Here is a 24,911-nt window from a genome sequence, read left to right on the forward strand (position 1 = left end):
ACAAGGGACAATAGTTTTAAACTGAGAGATGGCAGGCTTAGATAAGATGTAAGGCAGAAATTCTTTCCTGTGAAAGTGCTGAGACTCTGGAATGGGTTGCCCAGAGCATCTGTGCCTGCCCTATGCATGAAGTGTCCAAGACAAGGCTGGATGGGGCTTTGAGCATTCTGGCATAATGAAAGGTATTCTCTGACCCTGGCAATGAGTTGGAACTGGATGATCCTTGAGGTGTCTTCCCACACAAACCATTCTAAATATTAAAACACAATAAACTGAAATATATGTATATTGGCAGATATTCTTCAAAAAGTCAATACATGCTGAAAGAAATAACTTTCTTAAAAATAAAAATCAAGTACCAGTTTGAGAAAATAAGCCTATTTCTCATGCCTGTAAAGAATATGTGTTATTTTAAAAAGAATATTGTGTTATTTTAAAAACACTAGTTAGAATAAATAAACCTATTATTATTTTTTTAAAAATTCCCATGGTTATTTCCATTTAAAGTACCTTAAAAGTACATAATTTCACAGTAAGTGGAAAAATGCTATTAAGTACCAGCAAATCCATGGTTTTCTCATTCATTTCTGTTGTGTCCTCCTCCTCCAGGAATCTCGGAATGGTGGAAGAGATAGAACTTTGATTTTGAACTTGTTTTAAAAGACTGGCTTTTAAAGACAACAGTGATTGTAGAGATCTCCCTTTACACTAGAAGAAATAACAACAGAACAGATATCAGTTTCTAGCAAGACAGAGAGTTTCTAAACAAGTTAAGGAAATTGGCTACTGTTGTAAAAAGCTTCAGTTCAAAAGTCCCAGACAGACAAGGAAAACAGGTCAGCAAGCATCTGTTGCACAGAAACAAACTACCATTTGATGATGCTTTGGGGAAGCAGAATTCTCTCACAACAGACAACTTTAGTTTACTTCATAATGAAAGAATCTGCTGTCTTGATGCCTGAAAAAAACCTAGAAATTTGCCTGCAGGGTATGTAGGGTTTTTCTGCATTTTTACTAATTAACATATCTATTTAAGTCCTCAAATCCTTGCTCACTATTCTAGCTTATGCAGGAATAATACCACAAGAGCTCACTTTTCCAAAAATCAGAATAGGAACTGAATTGGAAGAGAAGCTGCATTCTATCAGCAAATGCAAATATTCTGAACTAAATATCTGTTTATATCTTATGTGGTCAGCAACAGTTGCAGGACCTCTTCCTTCAATGGCTTCCCTTCTCCCAGATGGAGAATTCAGAAGTGACAGAAAATGAAACAGAAATGTTTTAACCAAGCTATAATTGCCACCCTTGCCTGAAGACCTAGTGGACAAATACTATAGGGACTAAGTTGTAGAAGATTTCCAGAATTCTTCCTGCATCATTGTGAAAGTTGATGAGAGTAGCATAATGTCAACATCCCCAACCAACTGTATAGATAGAGATATCCCTGTTTCTTTTACAGCTCCAGAAAAATAATACAGTGACAGTTCAGACTGTCCCATACACTACATTTTCCTGAAATATCACCCAGACATCAAATGAATAAAATTTCAGGAAATCTGTATTCGTTGCTTTGCAGATCAATATGATTACTTAAACAACTTTATAATTCAAAGGCATTGGGTCTTCAATTTACACTTTTTCATGCACATGAAATTTTTTACTTATAAGCTTTCAAAATAGTTCATAATCCTACCTTGAAGTTCAGCAAATTCTGACAGAAGTTTTCTAACAGCTGTTGGGTTGAATCAAGCAAAAGGGATCTCATAAATCCTGATGGTGAAAAGTTGTTAGGAAATCTTAGCAGTGTTATCATGTATCCATCAGAGACAATGAGGTAGGGTAGTCTCGGATGTGAAGTAACAGAGAATCTCTGTCTCAAGAAGTCACGTTCAGAATCTGAAGAACCAAGAGACTGGCTGGAATCTCGACAACAAGAGTAGTGCTGTCTAAAAGAGAAATACATCAAAAATTAAGAAGCATATGTAATAACTATGAACAAAATAATTTCAGAACATGTAATACCATGCAATCTACTACCCAAATAAATCCCTTCAGAATCCTAGGGAAGTGTCTACCTTTCACATGATAAGCACTCTTGATAACACTATTTATGCTTACAAGATGCCAGTATTTTACTACAACAACAACTTATATTAATTTAAATAAATTAAAACCAGCTTTCAGTATCTACTTATTATTTCTTTAGTAATAATTGTATTTTTTCATAATTAGAGTTCTAAATTTCTATATCACATTTTCTTATCTAAGTTGTATTAGCTTTATTTTTTAACTGCATTAACTGTATTATTTAGCTTTATTTTTAAACTTTTTATTAACTTTCTTATCTAACTTGTCATTAGATATGACAAATGCTTTAAGGCGAAATTTGTAGGTTTAGGCTAGGAAAGTCATATATGAAAGAAAAGAACCCCTTGAAAATCTGACTCTATTTCAGCATATGTTCAGATATTCAAAACATTTTATAAACACACATCTTCTCTTTCTAAATGTTTTTTTAATAAAGAAATCCCTCCTTACGAAGTTCTAGAAATCTGTGTAATACATGTATTCTAATATTAGCCACATAACACACTGTTTGTGTTTACTTGAAAAAAAAAAGTGGCTGCACATATTCAATACATCATCATAATTAATGTATTTTAACACATTCTAGTATCTGATTTTTTAACCATATAGTGTAAGAAGGTAGTATACTTCTTTCAATGTCTTCACAAACTGTTTTATTTACACACTATTTGGTTTAAGTCATGCAAAGTTAATAAGATTAAAAAAAAAAAAAAGTTTAGATTCTCTTGTTTTCTCTATTTAGACTGTGTTACTTTCAGTTTATGCTAAAGTGTGTTATCAAAGATCCTTCTACTCTCTCATGCACCCAGCAGCATAATCTCAGAATTTAGATCTGGAGAATCCCAAAACATTTTAAAAACCAACAACTTTCTGTCCATGCAAATACATTATTTGCAGTATCTTACATCAGGTTCTATATGTAAAATTAAGCAATAAGCAGAGAAACAGCACTTGATTAAAATAAATTTGCACTTCTAGTATGTCTGCAAGTTTAATTTCTTCTCATAAAAACAAGCTAATTTTAATAACTAATTACTAATAAATTCAAACACTTTTAGGAAAACACATCACTTTATGTATACTTACATTGTCAATGTCAATTTTCATCACGACAAATGCATTATAAGAAATAGAAGAGAACTATGAATGAGAAACAGATATTGGAAAGACACATGAAAAGCAAAGAGTGATTTTGAAAGATAACATTTATGCAAAATTATAATAAATATGATAGAAATAAGGTAAGACCAGAAGACAGAAATGCACAAATTTTTTAAACCCTTTTACCTGTATGTTATTAGTGGATGAAATGGAATAAACTGTGCTGGTCCAAATTCTACAGAGCATCCAGAAGCAATTAAGGTCAGCAATTCCCCCATACATGTCAATAAAACCAAACATCCACGTTTTAACATGCAAGCCAAGAAAAGGCTATCAGGAGTCCAACTCATATCGCCAACCCAGTAAGATCTAAATTGAGCAGGTAAAAAATATTTTTTCTCCGTCAAACTTTAGCATCAGAGGGTTAGGATAGTTATAAAATAAACAACCCATAACACAAAACCAAAAGATCCACAACAGCATTAGAAACAGCGTCATTTACTGACCTGGTGAACCTGGATGGGGTCATGATACTTTTACTACTACAACCTTTCAGACTACCAGAAACAGTTACAAAATTCAAGGTGTTCAAAAACAAAACCTGAGTTGCCTAGAAGGAAAAAAATAAAGACATCATAAATGTTTGTATCAAAATGCCACTATTGTAAAAAAAAGTTCTACTACTAACTTATGCATTATATTTGGTGGACTGGTAACATCACAATATAGGGAAATGACATTGTATTTCAGTATTTATTAGTATTTGAACATTTATTGAATTTTACACATTGTTCTACACTTGAAAAATAACTAAGGACTATTATATACTTAATATGTAATTGAGTATTCTTTTTAATGTAACTTTTAGTAAAACATTCAATGTAACATCACTCTTCTTTAGTCTTTCTGGTACTTAACAATTGGATCATTTAAGGATTCCACATCATCCTAATCTACATCAAAAAACCTAATCTATTTTCCTTGTCATCATTAGCATTAAAAAGTACATTAAAATTTGACCTCTGAGTTATTAATAGGAATAACACCATGAAGTGGGAACTCTAAAACATGTTAGGCTGAGGTTTGACTGAGAATCACCCAGAATCTTTGCAGATATGATGCAGTAATTAATTTCTTTTTTATTACCGCTTAGAAATAACAGGATCTTACCAACTTCTAACTGAACATCACACATAAACAATTTCGAGTTGTAGTAAAATATTTTAGCTAGGGATATCAATGTAAATATAATTTCATGTCCCTTTATGAGTGCTAAAATGATCCTAAAAGTGTGTTTTAAGATCCTTTTTACCACTTCATTCAAACTGAACTCTTAGCTTAAATTATGCACTGTCGTACATACCTTTGGATCAGTTTGATTTACAGCTACTGCAAGCACAAGTCCATCTCTTGCAAATGCACATAGCAGAGCTCCTCTTGATTTTACAGACACACACTGAGGGACCAAATTAACAAGAGAACAAGTCTGCTGTACCCACTGGATCTGGTATGCCAAAGAACTGAATATCAACAAAAAGACAACAAAACCAAGTGGTTACTTCATTTTGCAGAATGGGATTATTCCTATACAGTAAAAAAACATGCAAGACAAAACCATACAAAGCATGAGCTATTAAAAAAACCACCTTTTTCTTCAAATGCTTTACAAATGAGAAAATATTTTGTCCTTACACAAGTTTAAAAATTAAGTCTGAGCACTAAGAATTATTTTTATGGGATTTATAAATCTAGAACATGCAAATATATAGAGATCAATGACATATAATTGAGACATTGCATTCTAGCTGGTACAGCTTACTCAGACCTTGTAACACCATCCACCACAGGAATACTCAGAATTTGAAAATCAACAGTATGAGGCTCTGAACAAAAAATAAGTGGATGACCCATCACTGGAAGTGTTCAATGACATGTTGGATTATGCTTCCAGTAACCTGATCTATTGGAAGGTGTTCCTGCCCATGGCAGGGAGGTTGGACTATGTGACCTTTACAGGTCCCTTTCAATCCAAACCATTCTGTGATCCTAAAAAGATTCAAAACATGACAGAAAATACAAGAGAGATTCTATCTTGAAGTATGCCATCTAGCTGACAGGGAAAAAAAAAAACATTAATTTGCAAAAATTAATTGAACAACAGCAAACAATGAAACTAAGCAGGAGCTAGCACAAGGAAATATGAGTAAGATGTCTGAGAAGTGTAGTTACAACTTTAGGCTGCAATCACTACGGTGTGGACAGATAGCTAGCTACATACATACATATGCACTTCTGCACTGAGTATACTATGATCTATTTCAATTTTTATAGAATACCAGAAAGGAATTACCATGCCACTGATAAACTGAAGATTAGGTCAAGTAGGACATCATTACTAGGTATCAAAAGGACATCATATAACCAAAGCAGTTGTACCACATCATGTGCTGGGCAAACTTTTGGCAAGTTATTCAAATAACAGTTGTAGAGGACATATCTATTTAAACTCATAGATATATATGTCACCCAGAAAGAGGAATAGACTATACATGTGCTCCAGATTATTACTCAATTGTATATTTGAGTGGTTGTATCAGTATGACTATTTCAGCACTTGGTTCCAAACCAGATAAAGAAATGCACACACAATGAGCAGAAGAAACGAAAAGGGCAACAGAAAACCAATAAAACATGCAAATCCACATAATAAAGAAGAGAAAGAGGTAGTCAAGAAATTCATGGCTGCACAGTACAAGAAATATAAGAAAATATGATATATAACAAATATAACAAAAAAGAAGAAAAGTACATTCTATCATCATCATGCAAAAACTATGAAATTAAAACACATGTGCCAATGTGCATACATAGCTATCCACACAGAGTGATGACAAATACTCCCACTTTTATCTAGGTGGAAGCTAATGACAAAGTATGGGATATGTAAATAAATGGTCTTGTATTAAACACATTTTACAAGGAACATGTGAAGGATAGGGGAGAATGGCCTTAAAATGACAAGAGGGCATGCTATAAACATGCACACATAAACATAAGTAGGTGCTTATAACCATAGGTTAATGGAACATTCATGTAAATGTGTTCAGTTGTGTGGGTTCTCAGCATGCAGGATTCCAACACAGTTGTATCTCTGAATCCCAGCTCTAAAATAAAAATTAAAACACTCCTGACGTTGCTGTAACTTTAAATGTCTTTGAACTTACCTAACATTTTTAAAGGTATTTTCATGCCATCGAAGAATCAAAAATGTGAGCACCAAACACTCACCAGAATAAAATACAAAAGAACACAAACAGCAATCAGCTAGTACCTGTGGAAAAAGAGAACAGGATCAAAACAAGCCCAAAAGGCTTGTCACATACAAATTTCTCTGTAATTATCTACCTATTTAGATCAATAGCTATTACAAATAACACAATGTTGTCATTCAGAAATATAAAAGCTGGCAAGAATGTAAGTGGGCTAGAAACTCTGACTTGATTCAGTATGGCTGTTCTTACATTGTCATCAAATGTAACACGACCCAAAATATTAAGCCTCTGCAAAATGCTGAAGAGGCAGACATTGCTTTCAAAATTCACTGCAGATTTTGTGGCTCTAATTTAATTTATAAATAAAATTATTGCTTTAGGGTTTATTTTTCACCTCATTTTGTATGAAAGTAGCATCCACTCCTATTTCTTTTTCTTCAGGAGAAGGCAATATGATTGATTCATCGGGTAAAACTTGTGTCCAACGCCCAGAAGGAGAGTTTTTACCAGAGGCTGTGTTTTCATGTTCTGTGCTCTCCCACAAAAAGGCACATGCTGTAGGAGTAGTTAACAGTACCTTTCTGCCATCTCCAGATACATACAAGTACAACCTCATTAAACACTCTGAAGGAAAAAAAAAAAACAAACAAACACAACAATGTGCCAGGATTTCTGTTCCTTTGTTAGACACAGAATTAAAAACAATAGAGAAAGTAAATTTCTCTTCTCATCTGTAACAAGAAATCCAAGCTGCCATGCTAAGTATTTTTAATTTCCAGCTTCATAACTAAGAGCAGACCCTGGACAGTAGTAAAGTCAGGTGGAGGTTCATCTCTATGCAACCTATGAATCATCTTTCTCACAACACTCAACCAACCATTAGAGATGTTTCTGAGATAGCCTAAGTGCTTTACTTATGGATTACTTTTAGCTCTTAGGTATACTACTGATCTTCCCTGAAATGACAGAATTTCTTGTGCAACACCTAGCTTTAGAAGCTGGCATCAGTGATGCTATCCAACACAAGACAATATTTGATATTTAAGTTTGCAAATATATGTCTGTATTTTATTCTTTCTAGCTAGCACTTGCCATAAAGCCCACCTAGAGAACAAGCTTCAAATTATCCATATATTGTTTACATCAAACATACATCTGCCCTAACTCATAACCTAGTCAGGCATGTTTTACAGTAAAAAATAAACATTAAAAAATACACTTACAGTATCTGGAAATTAACTATTTACAAGGGATTACTGAATAAAAACCTCTATGACTCAAATGACATATGTCAAAGTTTAACTAGCCCACAAATTATACAAATGCTAAACAATGTGAGAATGCTGTTTTACTCATATAATAACTTTTAAAGAAAAGAAAACAACTTGCCCTTTATTCCATTTCTTCCCGGGATTAACTGAAAAAAACCTACCTTGTGCTCCTGCTACTACTTTCTTGGACTCTTCGATTGCTGGTACAACTTTCAAGCAGTCCTGATCTTTATTCCAAAGAAAGAGCTCTCCTGTTGTAAGTATTCCTGCCAACCAAGCAGCTGTGTTCGTTGGGGGAGAGAAGTTTTGAAGGATATTACTGTTAAGTTACTTAAAATTACTTCTCTTCCATCTTAGCCACAGTTTAAGTGAACTGGCAGATCCTTTAGATAGCTGACTTTTCAGAGTGTTACAAATACAAATAAAATAACCTGCGCTTATAACACATTAAGATGTTATACTTAACCATTTCCTGATGTTGTTAAGACAACCACATTCTTCAACAATGACTGCAGTGAAGGGATTTTCTTCTTTGTCTTCCCTGACGACAAATTAATTTCATTTATATGTTTACCATCTAGAAGAAAAACAGCCTCTTTTTCCTATTAAAAGAATAAAAGATCATTTAATTTTTCAAAACGCTATTTTCTACACAGGCATACAGAATAATGTAGAGAAAAAATATTAGGGAAAAGAATAATTTAAAAAAGTACAAAAAGGCAGCAATTGCCATACCAATTTCATTCTTTGGCATATTTGCTTTACAGTACATTATATCCAGCATGGACTTCCAGTGATGATGAATTTGATCCACAGTTTCAAAACACCAAAATGATCTTACAGTCATTATTAAAAAGTTATTCAAAGTACTTCTGATAAACTACCTGCTAAAAATGCCGAAATTGAACATTAGCTATCTTGTCTTGTAGTGTTTAATTTAGTGAAATAATTGCCAGGGACTTCAACAGAAAAAAAAAAAAAAATCAGCCTTAAATTGCTATCTACTTAAATTCAAATAATAGAAGAAAAAAATTTAGTGTGATTTTATGAAAGAAGTCTAAGAAAGTGTGATCATCTTTCAAGAGATGCAGGATGAAATGAGGAAAAAAGAATCGTTCACATTTCCCACGATGTACTGTAAAAAAAGTTATGAAAAACGACAACCATCAAAACAACGATCTTATCTAGGGTATGAGTCTTCGGGGTAGGAAAAGAAAAAGGCTCTGCAACGTTACTCTGACAAATTTTGAATCTCCAGTCTCAGATCAGTAAGATAAAAGTAATTTATTTTATAACTCTTAAGGTCACTCAAAATCCTTCCTGAGATTTTTTTTACATCCTCCTAAAGGAAATGGAAATGCGAAGTATTATACAATTAAAATTCAGAGTTTGCTACACTTACTTGTCCAACCCATGATATGCGGGGCCATGCTTTTCTTTGCTTGATACACGTAGAGATGAGCACATCTAGCTTAATCTCCATTCTTACTAAACCTCTACGTAACCATAACCATTATTTGCACAGAACAGCAAACAGTGTCTTTTTCACACATCTCTAGAGAAACTGAAGAAAGAAAGAAAAAAACCCCAGAACTTTTTGTAATCTGCAGGTAGGTGAAGAGGAGAGGAATTCAGACGGAAAGCTTCGACTATCTCTAGCAGCTTCCTGTTAAACACAAAGAGAACTAACGCTTGCCCGTACTTCCAACTGTATTCTCCTCCTGGCAGCTCAGGGGCGATGCGCTGCTCAGAAGGAGCGGAGAGAGAAAAGCCGCGAGTATATCGTTAGGCACTCCAAAAATGCACGAGACGAGGAAAACGTCCTGCAGCGTCGTCCGGCGGGAGACAGGAACTGCAGGGCAGGGGCGCTGGCCTGCCGCGGGGCCAGCCGTTCACCCGAGCGTGGGGAGCGAGGGGCGGCTCAGGCTTCCCCCGCTGCCGCCGGGTACGACCCGCGGCAACCCGCGCTGCCTCTGCCCGGCTCAGGGCGGAGACGGCCCCCGGGGCGGATTCCTTCCCCGGGGTACGAGCGGCGGGACGAGCCACGCGGCCCGACAGTCGCCGGCTGGCCGCAGCCGGCCCGCCGCCCCGCACTCCCTGCCACGGCCGCAGCTGCCGGGCCGCGCCGGGCCGGCGCAGAGAGCAGAGCGCAGCCGCAGCCCCGCCCCGCGGCTCCCGGTGTTGAGGGCGGGCCTTCCTGTGCGGCACGGGGGTGCTCTGCGTCTCTGAAGATGCCAGCTTGGCGGGACGGGTGGCAGTCTCGCTAGCCGCCCGGAAAGACGCGCCCATCCTGGACATCAAAGCAGCGTGGTCAGAAGGATGATGGAGAGGATTTCCTCTACTCTGATGAGACCCCACCTGGAGCGCTGCATCCAGCTCTGGGGTTCCCAGCACGGGAAGGGCATTTGACCAGTTGAAAAAAGGTCCAAAAGGAACACCTCTCCTATAAAGACAGGCTGAGAGAGCTGGGCTTGTTTAGCCTGGAGAAAGTTCTGCGGAAACCTCATTGACGCAGATTGGTCACATTGACTTAACGGTGGCTTATAAAATAGAGGAAAATGGGACTTTTTGCAAGGGTGTGTAGGACAAAGAGGAATAGGTTTAAACTAAAAGAGAAAATATTTGGATCTAAAAGATGTTAGAAAAAAAATTTTAGAGGATGGAAGGGAACTGGCACAGGTCACCTAGAGGAATTGAGGGTGCCCCATCCCTGCCAACACTGCAGGCCAGGTTGAATGGGTCTCTGTACAGGCTGGTCTAATTGAAGGTGTCCCTGCATGTGGCAGAGGGGTTGAACTATTTGATTTCTAACGTCCATTCAAACTCAGACCATTTTAGCATTCTGTAAAGTCTATTTTAAGAATTGACCATGGAGACTTGATGATCAACAGGACTCCCTCAGTGGGGAAAGCCAGACACCATGAACTACCAGTGGCAACAGTCCACAGGGAACAGGGCACATGGCTGTGGCTCCGTGGGGGAAAATTAGCATCAGCATCAGTATTTGGGGATGAGGGGCAAGAGTAACAGCAGGAGACATAGCTGTAAGAGATCAGTGTTCTCTATACAACACAGGAATTACTGGAATTTAGGCTGTCCTGGTTTCTGTTGAGATAAAGGTAACTTTCTTCCAAGTAGCTGGTACAGTGCTATGGTTTTGATTCAGCAGAACAATTTTCAGCTGTTGCACCATAGTACTTACTTTATATAAAGGAGTTTTCAATGTCCTGTGCTCTGCCACTGAGCAGGTACACAAAAAGACAGAACAGGGCACAGCCAGAGGGGCTGACATGAACTGGCCAAGTGGGATTCTCCACACCGTGGACCATCATGCTCGGTATATAACCCAAGGGAGTTGGGCAGGAGGAACTCATCACTGCTCAGGGGCAGGTTGGGTCAATCCATGATGAGCAATTGCATTATGCCTTATTCGTGTTTCTTGGGTTTATTCCTCTCTTTTTGTTACCTCCCCTTTTGTTACTATTACTTTAACTTTTTTTCAATTATTAAATGTTTATGTCAACCTATGGATTTTACATTTTTTTCCAATTCCCCCTATCCTATGGAAGGGGGTGTGGGAGTGAGAAGTGGCTGTGTGATACTTGCTAGAGGGGATTAAACCATGACAAGGTGAAATACCAGTAGGGTAAGCTGTCACTACATTTCATCACCTTGAAGAAATACCCTCGATTCGCTTAAAACAGCTATTCTTTGAAACTCACCCTTGTTCCCACCTTCTGCCACCTTTCCATAATCACAGCCTTGATTAAAAGTTACGGAAGAAAAAAATAAAAGTACAGATACATTGGTAATATTGTTAATGAGCACTGTTTCACATTCATGTTGGTCTGTTACTTCCCTGTGATTATCATCCTTCATTTCATCTGCTGCATTAACCCACCCTTCTCCCCTCTGATTCTAATTGTCCACATACCTCCAAATTCAAATTAGGAAACAGAACCTAGCATTTCTCCATCTGAGAGTAGAGTAAGTGTTATGAAAACAAAAGCTTATGTGTATACTGGAATTACCTGCTGTCATCTGAAAAGTATCAGAGGTAACTTGTGAGACACTTTGAAATACTACCACTTTGATAAATTTGCAGTATTTCCAGAGGAATCCTTATTCCATTAACTGGAAAAAAAAACCAGAAGAGCTAAACTTCAAGTCTGTGATTTGTGTCTGTTCCAAACTTTTCAGTTATTTCTCCAAATCTGAAAATAGAAATCGTTTAGTAATCACAGATTACAGAATGTGGCTGAACACAAGATATTTTTCTGTAAATATTAAAATTTAGTTAAATATATCAGGCAAGACTTTGGACATTATTTGTGTGAAGAGAACTGCACTAACAAAACCAGAGCAAATGCATGACATCTTTAGTATGAAACAGCTTAACAGAAGGTAACTTCTAATAGTTAAAGATGGTTTATTTTACATGGAAAGAAGCCAGTATTTTTCCCAGGACACACAGGACTACTTCTACTTAAATACTTTCTAACACAAACAAAGAAGAAAAGTTAATTCTAGTATTTCACCTCCTTTTTAATCTAATAAAGTAAAAAATTTGTATTTTGATTTTTACATTACATCAACAAGTGCATTTACTGGCTTAAAATGTATTTGGTAGTTGAGAAGGAAAGAAATTTAAGCAAAATTTTAGAGCAAGCATTATTTCCTAATAAAGGTGCTGTAGAGCAATCAGCATATGAGAAAAAGCAGGATTGATGCCCTCATTCTCCAACACTTTTCATTCCCACTGTCTGGACAAGGACCCTTTGATGGGGGTCCCATGTCCTTGAGAGGCACCAGGAAGAGCAGTGGAAGCATGCTGGGCCCATAACCTAGAGGCGGATGGATTAAAACCCTATTCTAATGGATTTTTTTGTCTTCCATACAGTACAAGATCTCGCAATCCCCAGGAGTAAGAAACTGGGCAAGGGAGGCTATGGACCGGCATGGCAGATTAGGGAACTGCTGGTCAGACTAAACAGAAAGAAGTAAATGCAGAGATAATGGAAACTAGAACAGGGAACCTGAGAAGAGTATAGAGAAAGACTGGTTATGTAGGGATGACGTGAAGAAGGCAAATAAGCTGGAACTGAACCTGGCAAGGGGCATAAGGAATAACAGGAAGGGCTTCTACAGGTTTGTGAAGTAGAAAATGAAGGTCAGAGAAGGTTTAATGCTCCTGATAAACAGTGATGGAAGACTCATTAATAGATGAAGGCTGAGGTACTCAACATTTTTGCCTCAGTGTTCAATGGAAACCTCTCTTCCCACACATCTTGAGATGATGGACAGCAGAATGGCAACTGGGGGAGCAAAGTGCTTCCCACTGCAAGGAAAGATCAGGTTCATGATGACCTAAGGAACCTGAATTTACATTAAATCTACAGAACCTGTTAAGATGCATCCTAGAGTCCTGAGGGCATTGTCTGCTACAGTTTCCAAGCCATTCTCCATGATAACTGAAAAGTCATGGCAGTCAAGTGAAGTCTCAGGTGACTGAGAAAATATACACATCTTTAGAAAAAGAAGAAAGAACAATGCTGGGAACTACTAACTGTCAACCTCTCCTCTGTGACTGGGAAGATCATGGAACAAGTTCTCCTAGAAACTGTGCTGAGGCACCTGCAGGACAGAGAGGCAATTTGGGACAACCAGTGTGGATTCACCAAGGGTTAAGTCATGCCTGATCAACCTGGTAACATTCATGATTGAGTGACTCCAACAGTGGACAACTGAAGGGCTACAGATGGTATTTGTCTGGACTTCAGTAAAGCCTTCGGATGGTCTTCCACAAATCTGTGTGAGGTGTGGGTGAGAAGCTGCACATGCCCTGGCCATGGCACTCACAGCCCACAGAGCCAAATGTGTCCTGGGCTGCATCCAGAGCCCCATGGCAGCAGGGGAGGGAGGGGATTCTAGATATGTATACAATTTGGTGTTTGTGTGCATGTAATAAAAATAGACAGAAGTCACTTTTTGACTTCTTTATTTGATTTTAACAGATACAACATGTTAAGATAGAATAGGGGAAATAATGGCTTTTCCCCATTATTTAGAACAAAGAAAAAGAAAATATTTTTGAAATATTATTTATCCCCATGGCAAAGATCACACAATGTATTATTTTATTTCAACAGTATAAAAAAAAGCTTTCTATTGTTAAAAAACCTAGTAGTAGTAAAAGTAAAAGAAACTCCATTTGTCACATTTACATTCTACAGTTTGTAGATACTTTTAAAATAGCATGAATACAGGCCACACATTTGATAACTATGGCAGGAGAAAACTCTCAGGATTTTTTTTCTGAGGATTTGTTTGTTCGTATTTCAGTGCCAACGTCAGAACCTTTATTTCAGTTAGTATGACCTGCACTAATGATTCTGTTCTTGTATTAGTCAATCAGTGAAGCCGTTCTAACTTGGCCTGCAGAGATTTAAAATTCCCAATAGTAGTCTGCACCATTAGTGTGGGGCTCATAGACTGAAGTTCAACTAGGTAGCAACTAACAGCATCCAAGCAAACATTTGTGAATCGTCGCCTGCAAAGAAAACACAGAATAACAATGAGCTCCTTTTTAATCCTGTAACTCAGAATTCATCTGAACTAGAACATGAGCATTCTTTGAATTGTAATGGAATAGCGTATCAGTAAGACATCTGTCAACTACTTCTAAGTATTTAACTATTCATTAAGAGAAATTTATTTTTAAAATCTAATGCCTGTGACTAAGGCATAATGGGAAATAAATAGTAATGGGTCATTTATCTGGTATTAAATATATACTATAAAAGCATGGTACAGTTTAAAGCAATGTGAAATATTTAGATAATACTTTAGATTATTATGTGTAAGTTATTAATTTAGATAGCAGTTTAAATGTCTTATATTATAATCAAATCTCAATTTATGTATTGTCAAAGTAGGTATTAAAATCAGATATTCAGTAAAGTTCTAATAGAGTATTTAAATCAGCCAACCATAAAAGACCAATTAAATGATAAAAGATAGAAGTAAACGATATGTGAACCAGGGATATTTATATGTATATTTTTCAAAAGAATCAGAAATGTCTATGTTTAGAAAACCTATCAAGACCTCACCTAGTTCTGCTTTTTGTTTCTGAGACAAGATAGCTCTGACTGAAGTTCACTTAGACTATTCAAATAAAAATTGTCAAAACTAGAGGTGATACACAGGCAATGTCTTCAAGTACTTAGCTATCTTTTTCACTAGAAACTTTTTCTATTATTACACCTAAATTTCTTCTGATGTGAACTAAGCCAAATTTTAATCTTGGAGACTGATTCATCATCAACCTTTTATAAACAATTGGGGAAGATCCATCCCAATGTTTGGTCATTTCTTTTGTAGATTAACTCAGAGCTTCTAGAATTTGTACATGAAACAGTTCACTGTTTCAATCACAAAATGCCAAATTTGTGTTTCCCCCCACTTTCACACATTGCATCAGATTTGTCTGAACTAGTCCTTAAATATATTACCAAAAATTACAAAATAATCCTCTCAGTTCCTCAAGTATCTTCAGTGAAGAAAATTGCCTTTGTGGAAGTAGTTTACAAGTTCCACAAGTTTCTACAAAATACTTTTGAATGACAAGTTTTAGGACTAAAATATTGAATTCACCCAAAAGAAAAGAAGAAAAGCTTTGGGAATTGCTGGAGTGAAGTATTTTAATTTTATGTCTCACTCTTCATTAGGATATAGGTATCCTTTTACCTCATAGGTACTCTGCTTGGATCCTGTACATATCCTGACAGTAATACGTGAATACACTCTAAGAGGTGCAAAGGCTTTTTCATTCGACTCCAATATGGATCCTAAAAAAAAAAAAAAAAAAAAAAAAAAAAAAACCACAAAATATTACGGAGCCAAATATTAAGAAGACAAAAAAAAAGTGTGTCATGTGTACAGGAATTGCCAGCTGTGCAATTTTTTATTTATTTACTGTATCAAGTTAGATAAATGGGAATTCTACCTTAACCTATATTTAAGCCTACATTTAAACATTTTTTAAATTATATATGAAAATGTACACTATATATGAAAATAAAATATACCTTATATATGAAAATAAATTAATTCAACTCAGTTTTTCGTTACCACACAAGTCAAATCTCTTTGCTTATTGCATTAATGGGTCAGACAAGATGTAGTAATACAACAAATTTTAATCATTATTAGGAAACAAATAAAATTAATATACTCAATATATGCTGTTCCTTCTGCAACATAGGAATTCTAATCCTATTTAATGTTAAACTAGCTCCAGGTGAACTATAATAATTAACAAATTTCCTCATCATGGTCTGGTACTGAAATGAATAAAGTCCACAGATTTTATTCACAGGGAGAAAATGCAGCTTTTTAAAAGTCTTTGAGTAAAGAAAGCAAAGCTTTGAATGTATATTTTGTTATATCCTTCCTTATATTATTTCATGTTTCCCACTAAAGAGAGACCTTGATAACCGCTGAATACATAATTTTTATTTTGTGCAATTTTCCTTACCCGTGCTTTGAACAGCTGGTCATACACTTCAAGCAGTCTGGGCAATGGCACTCCAATTTCTTGCATGGTGTATGTTACAAAACCTACATCCCAGTTCAAAGTGCAGACTTGTTGCTCTAGAAACTGCACTAGAAAATCTGGAGGACATAAACAAGGGAATATTTAGATTCCAACTTGTTACTGGGAGTCTAGGAAATGAAGGCATTTAAGAGTAATTTCCTATCAGCAGTACGTGGTAGGAATTACTCATACTTAGTACTTTGTTACCATTTTGCCTTGCAACTCTGCTGTTAAGAAAAATTTATTAACTTTTGTTTCTACACAAAGCACATACTATGACTACATTTGCTAGAATGGCCAGAAAAACTACTGAAGCTTGTTTAAGCGCCTGTAATGAGTAACAGTGTCTTGGTCAGCATTAAATGTTCATATTAAATGTAAGTTGCACATCATTTTAGTAGTATAAAAAAAGATTTACTGCTGAACAATGTGTTTGCCAAGTTGTTATATAATAGCCCACTGTCAAAACATAAGAGGATCAGAAATGCTGAAATTCTAAAAACTATCCAGCAATCTCCTGAATTGTTTTCAGAATCTACCCCTTCAGATGGCAGATTGTTTATATGGAATTTCGAGAGACAGCAAATAAATGTGCTTGCTTGAAATCTTAAATGTGCAAATACACATTTTGTACGTTGTGCTTTGATGCAAACAAGCTTTACTACTTTCTAAAATGGGAGCTGCACAGCCATCCAGAAGTAAATGAACTTCAGGTGGCAGCAGCAGTTATTTTCATTTCTTTTGAGATTAAAAAACAATAAGCATTTCTTAGTTTAAAACATTTTTTAATAGTCTAAAAAAAAAAAAGCTGAATCCCATCCATCAAACACATATGCTTATTTACTATGCAGGCTAATAACTTGCCTAAAGGAAAGTAGCGAGGTGTGCCAGCATAGATCTTTCCAAGCAATGCCAGCTTCAGACAAAGTGCTTGCATTCTGTCAGCAGGACTCAGAGATATACTGTCACTCAACTCTGTAAATGAAAAGAAAACACTTAGAGAGAACTTCAGAAAAAGTTCCACATTTATACAGAATGACACTGAGGCACCTAAATTTATAATACATGAAAATCTTACACTCTTGTCAACAAAAAATCAGCACATGAAAGAAAAATACAACATTTCCTGGTGTGTTTGTATGTACATTTTTAAGTTTTTATGCTTTTGTAAAGTTCCATGCAAACCTACTTTAAAAACCTCAAAAAAACAAAACCACATTCCAGAGCCACAACAAACCCACACACAGCTTTGCCCTTAGATCTCTATCAATGTTGTTAGCATAATGGTAAACTTGAGCCCTAAAACCAAGGGGGAAAAAAACCTCGAACAATCAAAACCAATAGGAACAGAGAGTGAATTACTAAGGTAATATTTGGAACAATAAAAATTAGTCTATCCAACTTCTTAATATCTGGAACAATAAAAATGACAGATTCAATACAAGCAGGTAAAGAATGAGAGACCATCACAACGCCTACTCCATTAAGACCTACCTTTTTCAATGACTTCTTGCCAGAGAGTTTGCACCAAGATAGGATCAGAATGACCTGCACAATGTATAATTGCAAGCTTACACTCCGAGAGCTTAAAAGGATCAGCAAATTCTCCATACAGCTGAAAGAAAAATTACCAAGCTTTACCTTTCATGTAGGATCAAATTAAATTTTCAAAATCAGATGTTCCTTATTTTGTCTGATAGACAGCCTAGTAAATATACAAATTAAATAACTGTTGTCAATCACTAAATATTTTTGCTACATTTAACTTAATTTCTTAGACACAACACTAAATTTTATATGAATTTGAAATTAAAACCTAATTTTCCAATGAATTTTTCAATGAGTAAAGAAATCTAAGAGACTTCATAATGAAGATAAACATGTGAAAGAAATTAAAATACTAAAGACTGAAAGACTACTAAAGTACAGAAAATTACAGTCCAGGCTAACAGATATTCTGAGACCAGGAATGATAAACTGCCTATTACTCTTCCTAGTAAATATAGAATCATTCTTTGCAAAAGATTTTTTTCTCCCCAAGATTTGATAAACTGGCCTATAACAAAAGGAAATTTCAATCACCTTGGTTATATCCATAAGCTCAGCATCAAGCTGGGAGATTGCATCTTGTACTGAAGAATGATGAGAATACTGCCGCTGTAATGTTTCTTGTATTTGAAGCTGGATCCTTGCAACCTTGTTTAAGAGGAAAATACAGTATTTCAAAATTGAATTAACCTAATCATAGTTTAAAAATACACCCAGAATTACTTTAAAATGTAGAAATATTGCTGCTTATTTAAGTGTAGAAATGTTGCTGCATTACACCATTAAATCGATTTTCATCTGCCTAACTTTGCCATGTCAGGACAAAAGCAAAGAAATCCATTTACACAGAACTGGTAGTAAAACTGTTACATGCCAATGAGAAAACCATAAATAATGCATTTACAGTGTAGCTTAGATTAATATTTTTTCTTACTTCCATTTTCTCTTCTAGTTCATGTAGGAATTCACCATCTGCAGCTAAAGAGGATATGGCAGTGGAACTTTTGGCACTCAAAATGGCACGTGCAATGTATTCAAGACGCTGCTGAAGAGAAATTTCTGTGCTGCAAAACAAATATTCATAATAAAATGAGTACTTAATATAATTATTTGAGGGTTAATTATATTCTAGCTAGACTCTGGGAGGTAAGGTGTGCTTTTCCCAGATATTGCTAAATCATGCATGACACAATCCAACCACGCAACCCCATCTTTGCTGCAAGTTCAGTTCTAGTGTACTTCCCAATAAGAACTGGCCACTTAATAAATTTTAATTATAGGAAATACATTGCAAAGTAATGTATAATACAAAAATAAACATTATCAATTATTTCCAATAATTGCCTAGATTTAAAGCTAACTCATTCTATTTTATTTTGGTTTTTGTTTAGAAAACCTCCTTTTTTAAAAATTCTTATACAGAAGGTTTTAATTTTGTTTTTTTCAGTTTTTCCCTAGCTACCTCAATATATATACAATAGAATATACAAGGGAGTATTAGATCACAGATAATTCATACCTATGGAGGTCAGCTAACTTAGCCAAGACTCTGGCAGCATTACTAAAATTTCTATTTTTTTCGAAGTATCTCCATAGTAAATCCATATAGCGGACTTTGTTCTGGTCAATCTTGGTCATCCGCACTAGGTAGGGCTCCAAAAAGGGGGCAGTAACCTGCAGATGCCAGAAAGGCAACAGTTATACTCTTGCTCTTCCCTGTTTTTTAAAACATTATTATGATAACCTCTCCCAGTTCACTATGTATAGACAAGCTCACCTGTAACAGTTTGTCCGCCAAGTCAGCTTGTATCAACCAGTTGTAAAGTGCAATGCTGAAGAGCTCATCTGTTGAACGTTGGGCCAGCTTTAGCATTTGTTCAAACTAAGGGAAGAAATGGCCAGAACTGCTATTAAAGAAGTAGTTACATTACTTTAAGCCCTGAATCACCATGCAACAATACTTAGGTGCACATTTACATGTCATAATTTCTATGGATCCTCTAGATATTGAGGCAAATTAATGGCAAATCTTTACTTCACTAAACTACTCCGTAATTTTATTGAAATCATAAATTCTAGACCCCTTCAAATCACACTGTTCTCTGGAGTGCCCTCATGACTTTTTTGGGAGTTTCTTACATGATGTCCAGCTTCTTCATTGCTTAACATGTTGGGGTCAGATGACAGCACTGGAGGACCTGGCTTTTTGGGTACACTAGGAGACTGAGGAGCAGCTTTACTTTGATTCACTAATTCTTGAAGGGTGTCAGTGATACACTTGTAGCTGTTCAATCTGTAAACGGAGCAAAAAAAAAAAAAGCCTCGTAAGATTTAAAAAGGTCACAGATTATTGTCAGCTGGTTGTCACAATCTAGTTTGTTCTTGTTCATCTTTTTAAGAAGTATTTTTGTAGCGTTGTGAACCCAATGTTTTCTGCATGTATGACCCCTTGTTTCAGGTTAAGTTGCTGCCATATTAATCATAATCAAAGGAAGAATGCTGGGCAAAAATATTAATATTGTGTCCCTTATCATAAAATGCTTATTTATTATTACCCTGCATTCCTTCCCTGAAAGAGCTACTTTCCCAGTCACTTGAAATAAAGCACCCCATATAATCATCATAAATTATCCTGAAAACTTGCCTTTCTTGAAAAGCTTGGAGTCCAACAACATCTTCTTCTGGTTCTCCATTTTTATAGAAATGAAGGCCAAGACCTTGGGGATCTTTCTTTTCAGCAGCTGTAAGAGAGAGCTCTACTACCCCCTCATAGAAACGCACTAGGAAAAATCAAAACAAATATCACTGTTCAGTATTGTATTAAATTCACAGCAAAACAGTAAATGACATCAAACATTTCTCCTTTTAACAAGCAAGAAAATACGACACTATGCACTCCGGTCTGTATAATTTAAAGTCTACACCTGTTCCTACCCTGTGGCATTTATATGCAAGTTTGAAATTAAGATACTAAGTTATGTATAATGTCGTGCACTGTACAGAGGCCCATTTCTTAACTGTTACATAATTCAGATAACTGATAACTAGCTTCTACTGCACTATTTCGTATAAAAAGTACCTGAAACCCTCTGCTTACATAGAACCAAAAAATTTCCCTAAAAATATTTTAACCACATATATGAAACAAATGAACGCTGCAATATGAAGTAAATGCATGGGACAATTTTATAGAAACTGATTTCTTGGTCGGTCTGTGAAATCTAGCAAGGCTTTAAAAAAGAAAAGTTGGCACATTTTCATTTTAAGAGTTATTAACCAACTGTTTATGGTAAAAAACTGTAAAACTGAGTTGAAAGTTAGTAAACAAAACAAACAGAAAAGAGGGCATGAAAGGATAACACAAAATTATTCAGCATGATCAGTGACTGGCTCTTACCCTGTCTGTACTGTGCACAAACATTAGCAAGGTCTACTTGATTGCTGATCTTCTGGTACTCTTTCAGTGACTCCCTCAGCATCTTCTCTTTTTCCATTTTGCTTTGAGCTTGTCGAGACCGCTGAAGAAGTTCATTTGCCTAAGAACAAATGCAAAATGGGAATTATGAACATGAGCACATCATGAACAGATCATAGACACTGTTAATGAGCAATTATTCTAAACTTCAAAGCTGAAACAGCAGAAAGAGCATCCTCTCAAAAGCAGTCTCTGGTCACTAAGTTTCCAGCAGAAAGGCTACAATAGCACTAGAAGAGCTAAAGACTTGACCAACTGGTTTCCTACTCTCTCCTCACCATATACTTGTTTCAAATTAATTTGAAAAGCTTCAAAGACCTAAGTTCTTAAACACAGTTGCCTGCAACAAATTTCAGTAGATTGTGGAACGGACAAAAACCAAGATACTATGCTGAGGAAGAGTAGAATAAGAAAACATTTTATTAACATAAAGAAGACAGAGTTAAGATTAGAGATCACATAAGAGTTAAGAGACTATGAAAATAACTGCAAATGCTTCAAATAATTTTTGTGGAATGTTACACATTAATCAATTAAAAGATTAAGATATGTCCACAACTTGACTTAATTATTTCTTCTGCTTCTGAAACTACATAAGCATAATAAAGACTTACAAGCTGCCCAATGTACCTAATTTGTGCATGTTCTCAAGTTGTGTTTTGGTGCTGTAAAATCTGGAAGTGCACTTACCTTTGAACACACAGCATCATCGGTGCTATAAAGAAGAGGACAGATATCTTGCAAATGGGCAATGATTCCATCCACAGCTGCATTATCTCTGATGTAACAGTTTATAAGAGAGGCAATGAGTGCTCCAGTCAACTCTCTATCTCTAATCACCAAGTCTTTAAAAGCGGTAATCTTTAGCTGTTCTTGGAGCTCCTGAAGATGAGACAGAATTCTATTAGTTTACCAAATCTTTTATTTGACCCTGTTTAGAAATGTCTGAATGTTCCAGCAGCATAATTAACTGTTTCTAATAGTTAAAAACATACAAAACTCCAATGACTACAAGGTACATCATAGAAATATATTATTTAAAATACACATCTTATAGCAAAATAACAATAAAGCAGGGGCTACCACTGAAGGCACTATGCCCCTGGATGCCTAAGGACAGTGGAAACTTATTAACAGACTTCCTCTGCCATCTTCACTATGTGTCCCTCTGTTTCAGATCTCTGACAGTAAGAATGGAATTAGCAATTCCTTTTACTTCAGGGGACACTGTCAGAATGTACACCCTATGAGTCTGTCAAAGTTCTTAATATTTGGAACGATAAAAATGACAGATTCAATAAAAGCAGGAATTTAAAAAGTTTGAGGTCTGAAGTCTTTATGCTTTTTAAGTTAAAAATACATTGAAGTTTTCCTAATATTTTAATATTTATTATGAATATTTGTGCACATAGCTGCCAGTAGGGTCTAGGTGGTGTCTACAGATGATACTAACGGCATGTAACGCAACTACAAAAACTCTGTATCTACTGAAGACAAACATTTAACTTCTTAAACAGTTAGCTAGCTTGTTGTCCAACACAAATAAAAGTTGCTCAGAACTCCCCAGTGCAACACCATGAAGAGCAACAGCTTCTGCACCTCTGTACAGTTTTAAAATTTTTCTTTTTGTGAACAAAAAATACAACTTCTCAAATAATCCCATAAAGTTTTAGGACAAAATGCCTAATATCCAAATTAATAACTTTTTTCAATAGTTAGCTGCGAATTTGACATTAGCAAAGGGTGCCCATTGTTCTACAAATTTCCCTCTTCACAAATCAGGAGCCTGAAAGAACTGGGATCATTTAGCCTGGAGGCTTAGAAGGTGGTATGTGGGATCTTACTAATATTTCTGAGAAAGTGTAAAGAATGCAGAGTCAGTTTTTTCCCAGCAGTAACCAGTAACAAGACATCGCACAATGGTAAAAAATTGAACCAAAGGAAATTACACTTGAATAGAAATGTTTCTTGCTCTAGAGGTGGTTCAACACCAGAACAGGTTGCTCAGAGACACTGTGGAGTTTCCATCTTCATAGATATCATTACTGGACACAGTCCTGATCTGCTCTAGCTGCCCCTGCTTTGAGAGTCAGTTAGATGATTCCTCCCACTGCAAAGGGTACAGATGGTCTCCCCAGTAGTTCCTTCCAACCTCAGCTTTTCTGTGGTACATTCTGCTACCCTACTTACACAGAAGAGCAAGGACTCCACTATCCTATTGTTCTCCATCTTTCACCAAGACTAAGGCAAAGAGTGAATTCCACTTGCCTGGAAAATGCTTGTCGGAACATTTTGCAGATTGTGCTTACGGTAAAAAACTAGTCATTTATAAAATGAGACTCGGTATTAACTATCAATAAAAGTAGAACAATTTACTGTTAGTCACACTTTCAATTGTATAAAATTAAATGATTATGTCAATACTACACGTCAGTCTCTTAAACATTTGTGACTACACATAAAAAAAATTGTATGTGGTTTAAAATTCATTATGTTTCTCAATTAATTTAAATTATAGTCCTTTGGGAATACTTAGTTAGCAAAAGAAATTCAGGTTATCAGTACAAACAAATTAAAATTGTATTATCCAGATCTTACCTTTTGAAGCTCACCTACAGCAACACTGAATTGGTGCTCACATAGCAACTTCCATAAGGCCAGTGCCTGGCAGGTTTTGCGAACAAGCTGCTGGATGCCTTGAAGTGAGGTCTTCTCAGTTAGCTGTGCCTCAGCTGAAAAACCAGAGACTGTCAGCAATTGTTACACGTTTCAAATAAGCATGTAAGTTTTTGATGTTTTTCAGTAACCACCTCCTTAACTTTCTATTTTTTTCTGTCTTGCATTGTTGATTAATGCTGCCTAGCTCTCTTGGGAGATAAATGCCATGTTAACACTGCCCCAAAACAAATAACCCTCTGTTAACATTTATTTCAAACTATGCAACAAAGGAATCATACTCTTTGAAAAACAAGTAAATGCACTAGATTTAGACATCTTAAATTTTTACCTCTTTTTTTTTTTTTTTTAAATAGCTATTGTAATTGTATTTCTGATAACATAAAAGAAATCAAATTAAACCCATACATATTCCCTTTTTGTTTGATCACCTGTATGTACTTGTAGAGAGAACAATTACAATTACAGCTGTAGTCAATACTGTTGTCTACACTACCTTTAAAGGAACTACTCCAAAAGCTACATTTAAATCTGATAAGATATATTATATAAACTGAAATTATGTTTTTGTAGTTATAACATAGAACATAATTGCAACAATTTATGTGTGTACTTTTAAGTGTTTACACTTCACAAATAAGGTTAACAATAATTACATTGTGTCATTCAGCAATCGAAAAGGATTGATGAACTCAGTGAAGAATATAAAAAAAAAAAAAAATTAAAGGTCTACCAAATCCCACATTGTGACTTAGAGAAAATTTTTACATTTTAGAAAATTTTAAACTTTTTTAACATATTAAAAGCCCAAGATTACACCCACATGGACCACAAACATCCTCAATTCCATATATGCAGAAGCAATACTTCCCTACTTC

General features: G+C 35.8%; 2 protein-coding genes across 18 annotated transcripts in view; both read right to left on the reverse strand.

The window, feature by feature from the left end:
* CPLANE1 (ciliogenesis and planar polarity effector complex subunit 1) overlaps nucleotides 1-9,861 on the reverse strand; it is a 59,453-nt gene extending 49,592 nt beyond the window's left edge. For 7 of the 16 annotated variants that reach the window (XM_072921980.1, XM_072921984.1, XM_072921981.1 and 4 more), the window contains exons 1-10: nucleotides 9,138-9,861; nucleotides 8,202-8,337; nucleotides 7,897-8,016; nucleotides 6,859-7,088; nucleotides 6,417-6,523; nucleotides 4,556-4,712; nucleotides 3,699-3,802; nucleotides 3,379-3,561; nucleotides 1,697-1,949; nucleotides 511-708 (exon numbers count right to left, since the gene is read on the reverse strand). In XM_072921980.1, coding sequence (XP_072778081.1) covers nucleotides 511-708; nucleotides 1,697-1,949; nucleotides 3,379-3,561; nucleotides 3,699-3,802; nucleotides 4,556-4,712; nucleotides 6,417-6,523; nucleotides 6,859-7,088; nucleotides 7,897-8,016; nucleotides 8,202-8,337; nucleotides 9,138-9,218 — 1,569 coding nt within the window. In that variant the 5' untranslated portion in view covers nucleotides 9,219-9,861. Of the gene's footprint in view, nucleotides 1-510; nucleotides 709-1,696; nucleotides 1,950-3,378; nucleotides 3,562-3,698; nucleotides 3,803-4,555; nucleotides 4,713-6,416; nucleotides 6,524-6,858; nucleotides 7,089-7,896; nucleotides 8,338-9,137 lie in introns of all 16 variants that reach the window. The other 9 variants (XM_072921988.1, XM_072921987.1, XM_072921985.1 and 6 more) reach the window with 7 other exon arrangements.
* Nucleotides 9,862-13,716: 3,855 nt separating this feature from the next.
* NUP155 (nucleoporin 155) overlaps nucleotides 13,717-24,911 on the reverse strand; it is a 30,430-nt gene continuing 19,235 nt past the window's right edge. For both annotated transcript variants that reach the window (XM_072922033.1, XM_072922034.1), the window contains 14 exons: nucleotides 23,956-24,089; nucleotides 22,048-22,239; nucleotides 21,280-21,418; nucleotides 20,527-20,662; nucleotides 20,022-20,175; nucleotides 19,660-19,764; nucleotides 19,402-19,556; nucleotides 18,817-18,946; nucleotides 18,417-18,530; nucleotides 17,829-17,949; nucleotides 17,199-17,309; nucleotides 16,275-16,411; nucleotides 15,485-15,585; nucleotides 13,717-14,285 (listed from right to left, as the gene is read on the reverse strand). In XM_072922033.1, coding sequence (XP_072778134.1) covers nucleotides 14,147-14,285; nucleotides 15,485-15,585; nucleotides 16,275-16,411; nucleotides 17,199-17,309; nucleotides 17,829-17,949; nucleotides 18,417-18,530; nucleotides 18,817-18,946; nucleotides 19,402-19,556; nucleotides 19,660-19,764; nucleotides 20,022-20,175; nucleotides 20,527-20,662; nucleotides 21,280-21,418; nucleotides 22,048-22,239; nucleotides 23,956-24,089 — 1,868 coding nt within the window. In that variant the 3' untranslated portion in view covers nucleotides 13,717-14,146. The remainder of the gene's footprint in view (nucleotides 14,286-15,484; nucleotides 15,586-16,274; nucleotides 16,412-17,198; nucleotides 17,310-17,828; nucleotides 17,950-18,416; nucleotides 18,531-18,816; nucleotides 18,947-19,401; nucleotides 19,557-19,659; nucleotides 19,765-20,021; nucleotides 20,176-20,526; nucleotides 20,663-21,279; nucleotides 21,419-22,047; nucleotides 22,240-23,955; nucleotides 24,090-24,911) is intronic.

This window comes from Taeniopygia guttata, chromosome Z (assembly GCF_048771995.1).
Source record: "Taeniopygia guttata chromosome Z, bTaeGut7.mat, whole genome shotgun sequence".
Taxonomy (NCBI): Eukaryota; Metazoa; Chordata; class Aves; order Passeriformes; family Estrildidae; genus Taeniopygia; species Taeniopygia guttata.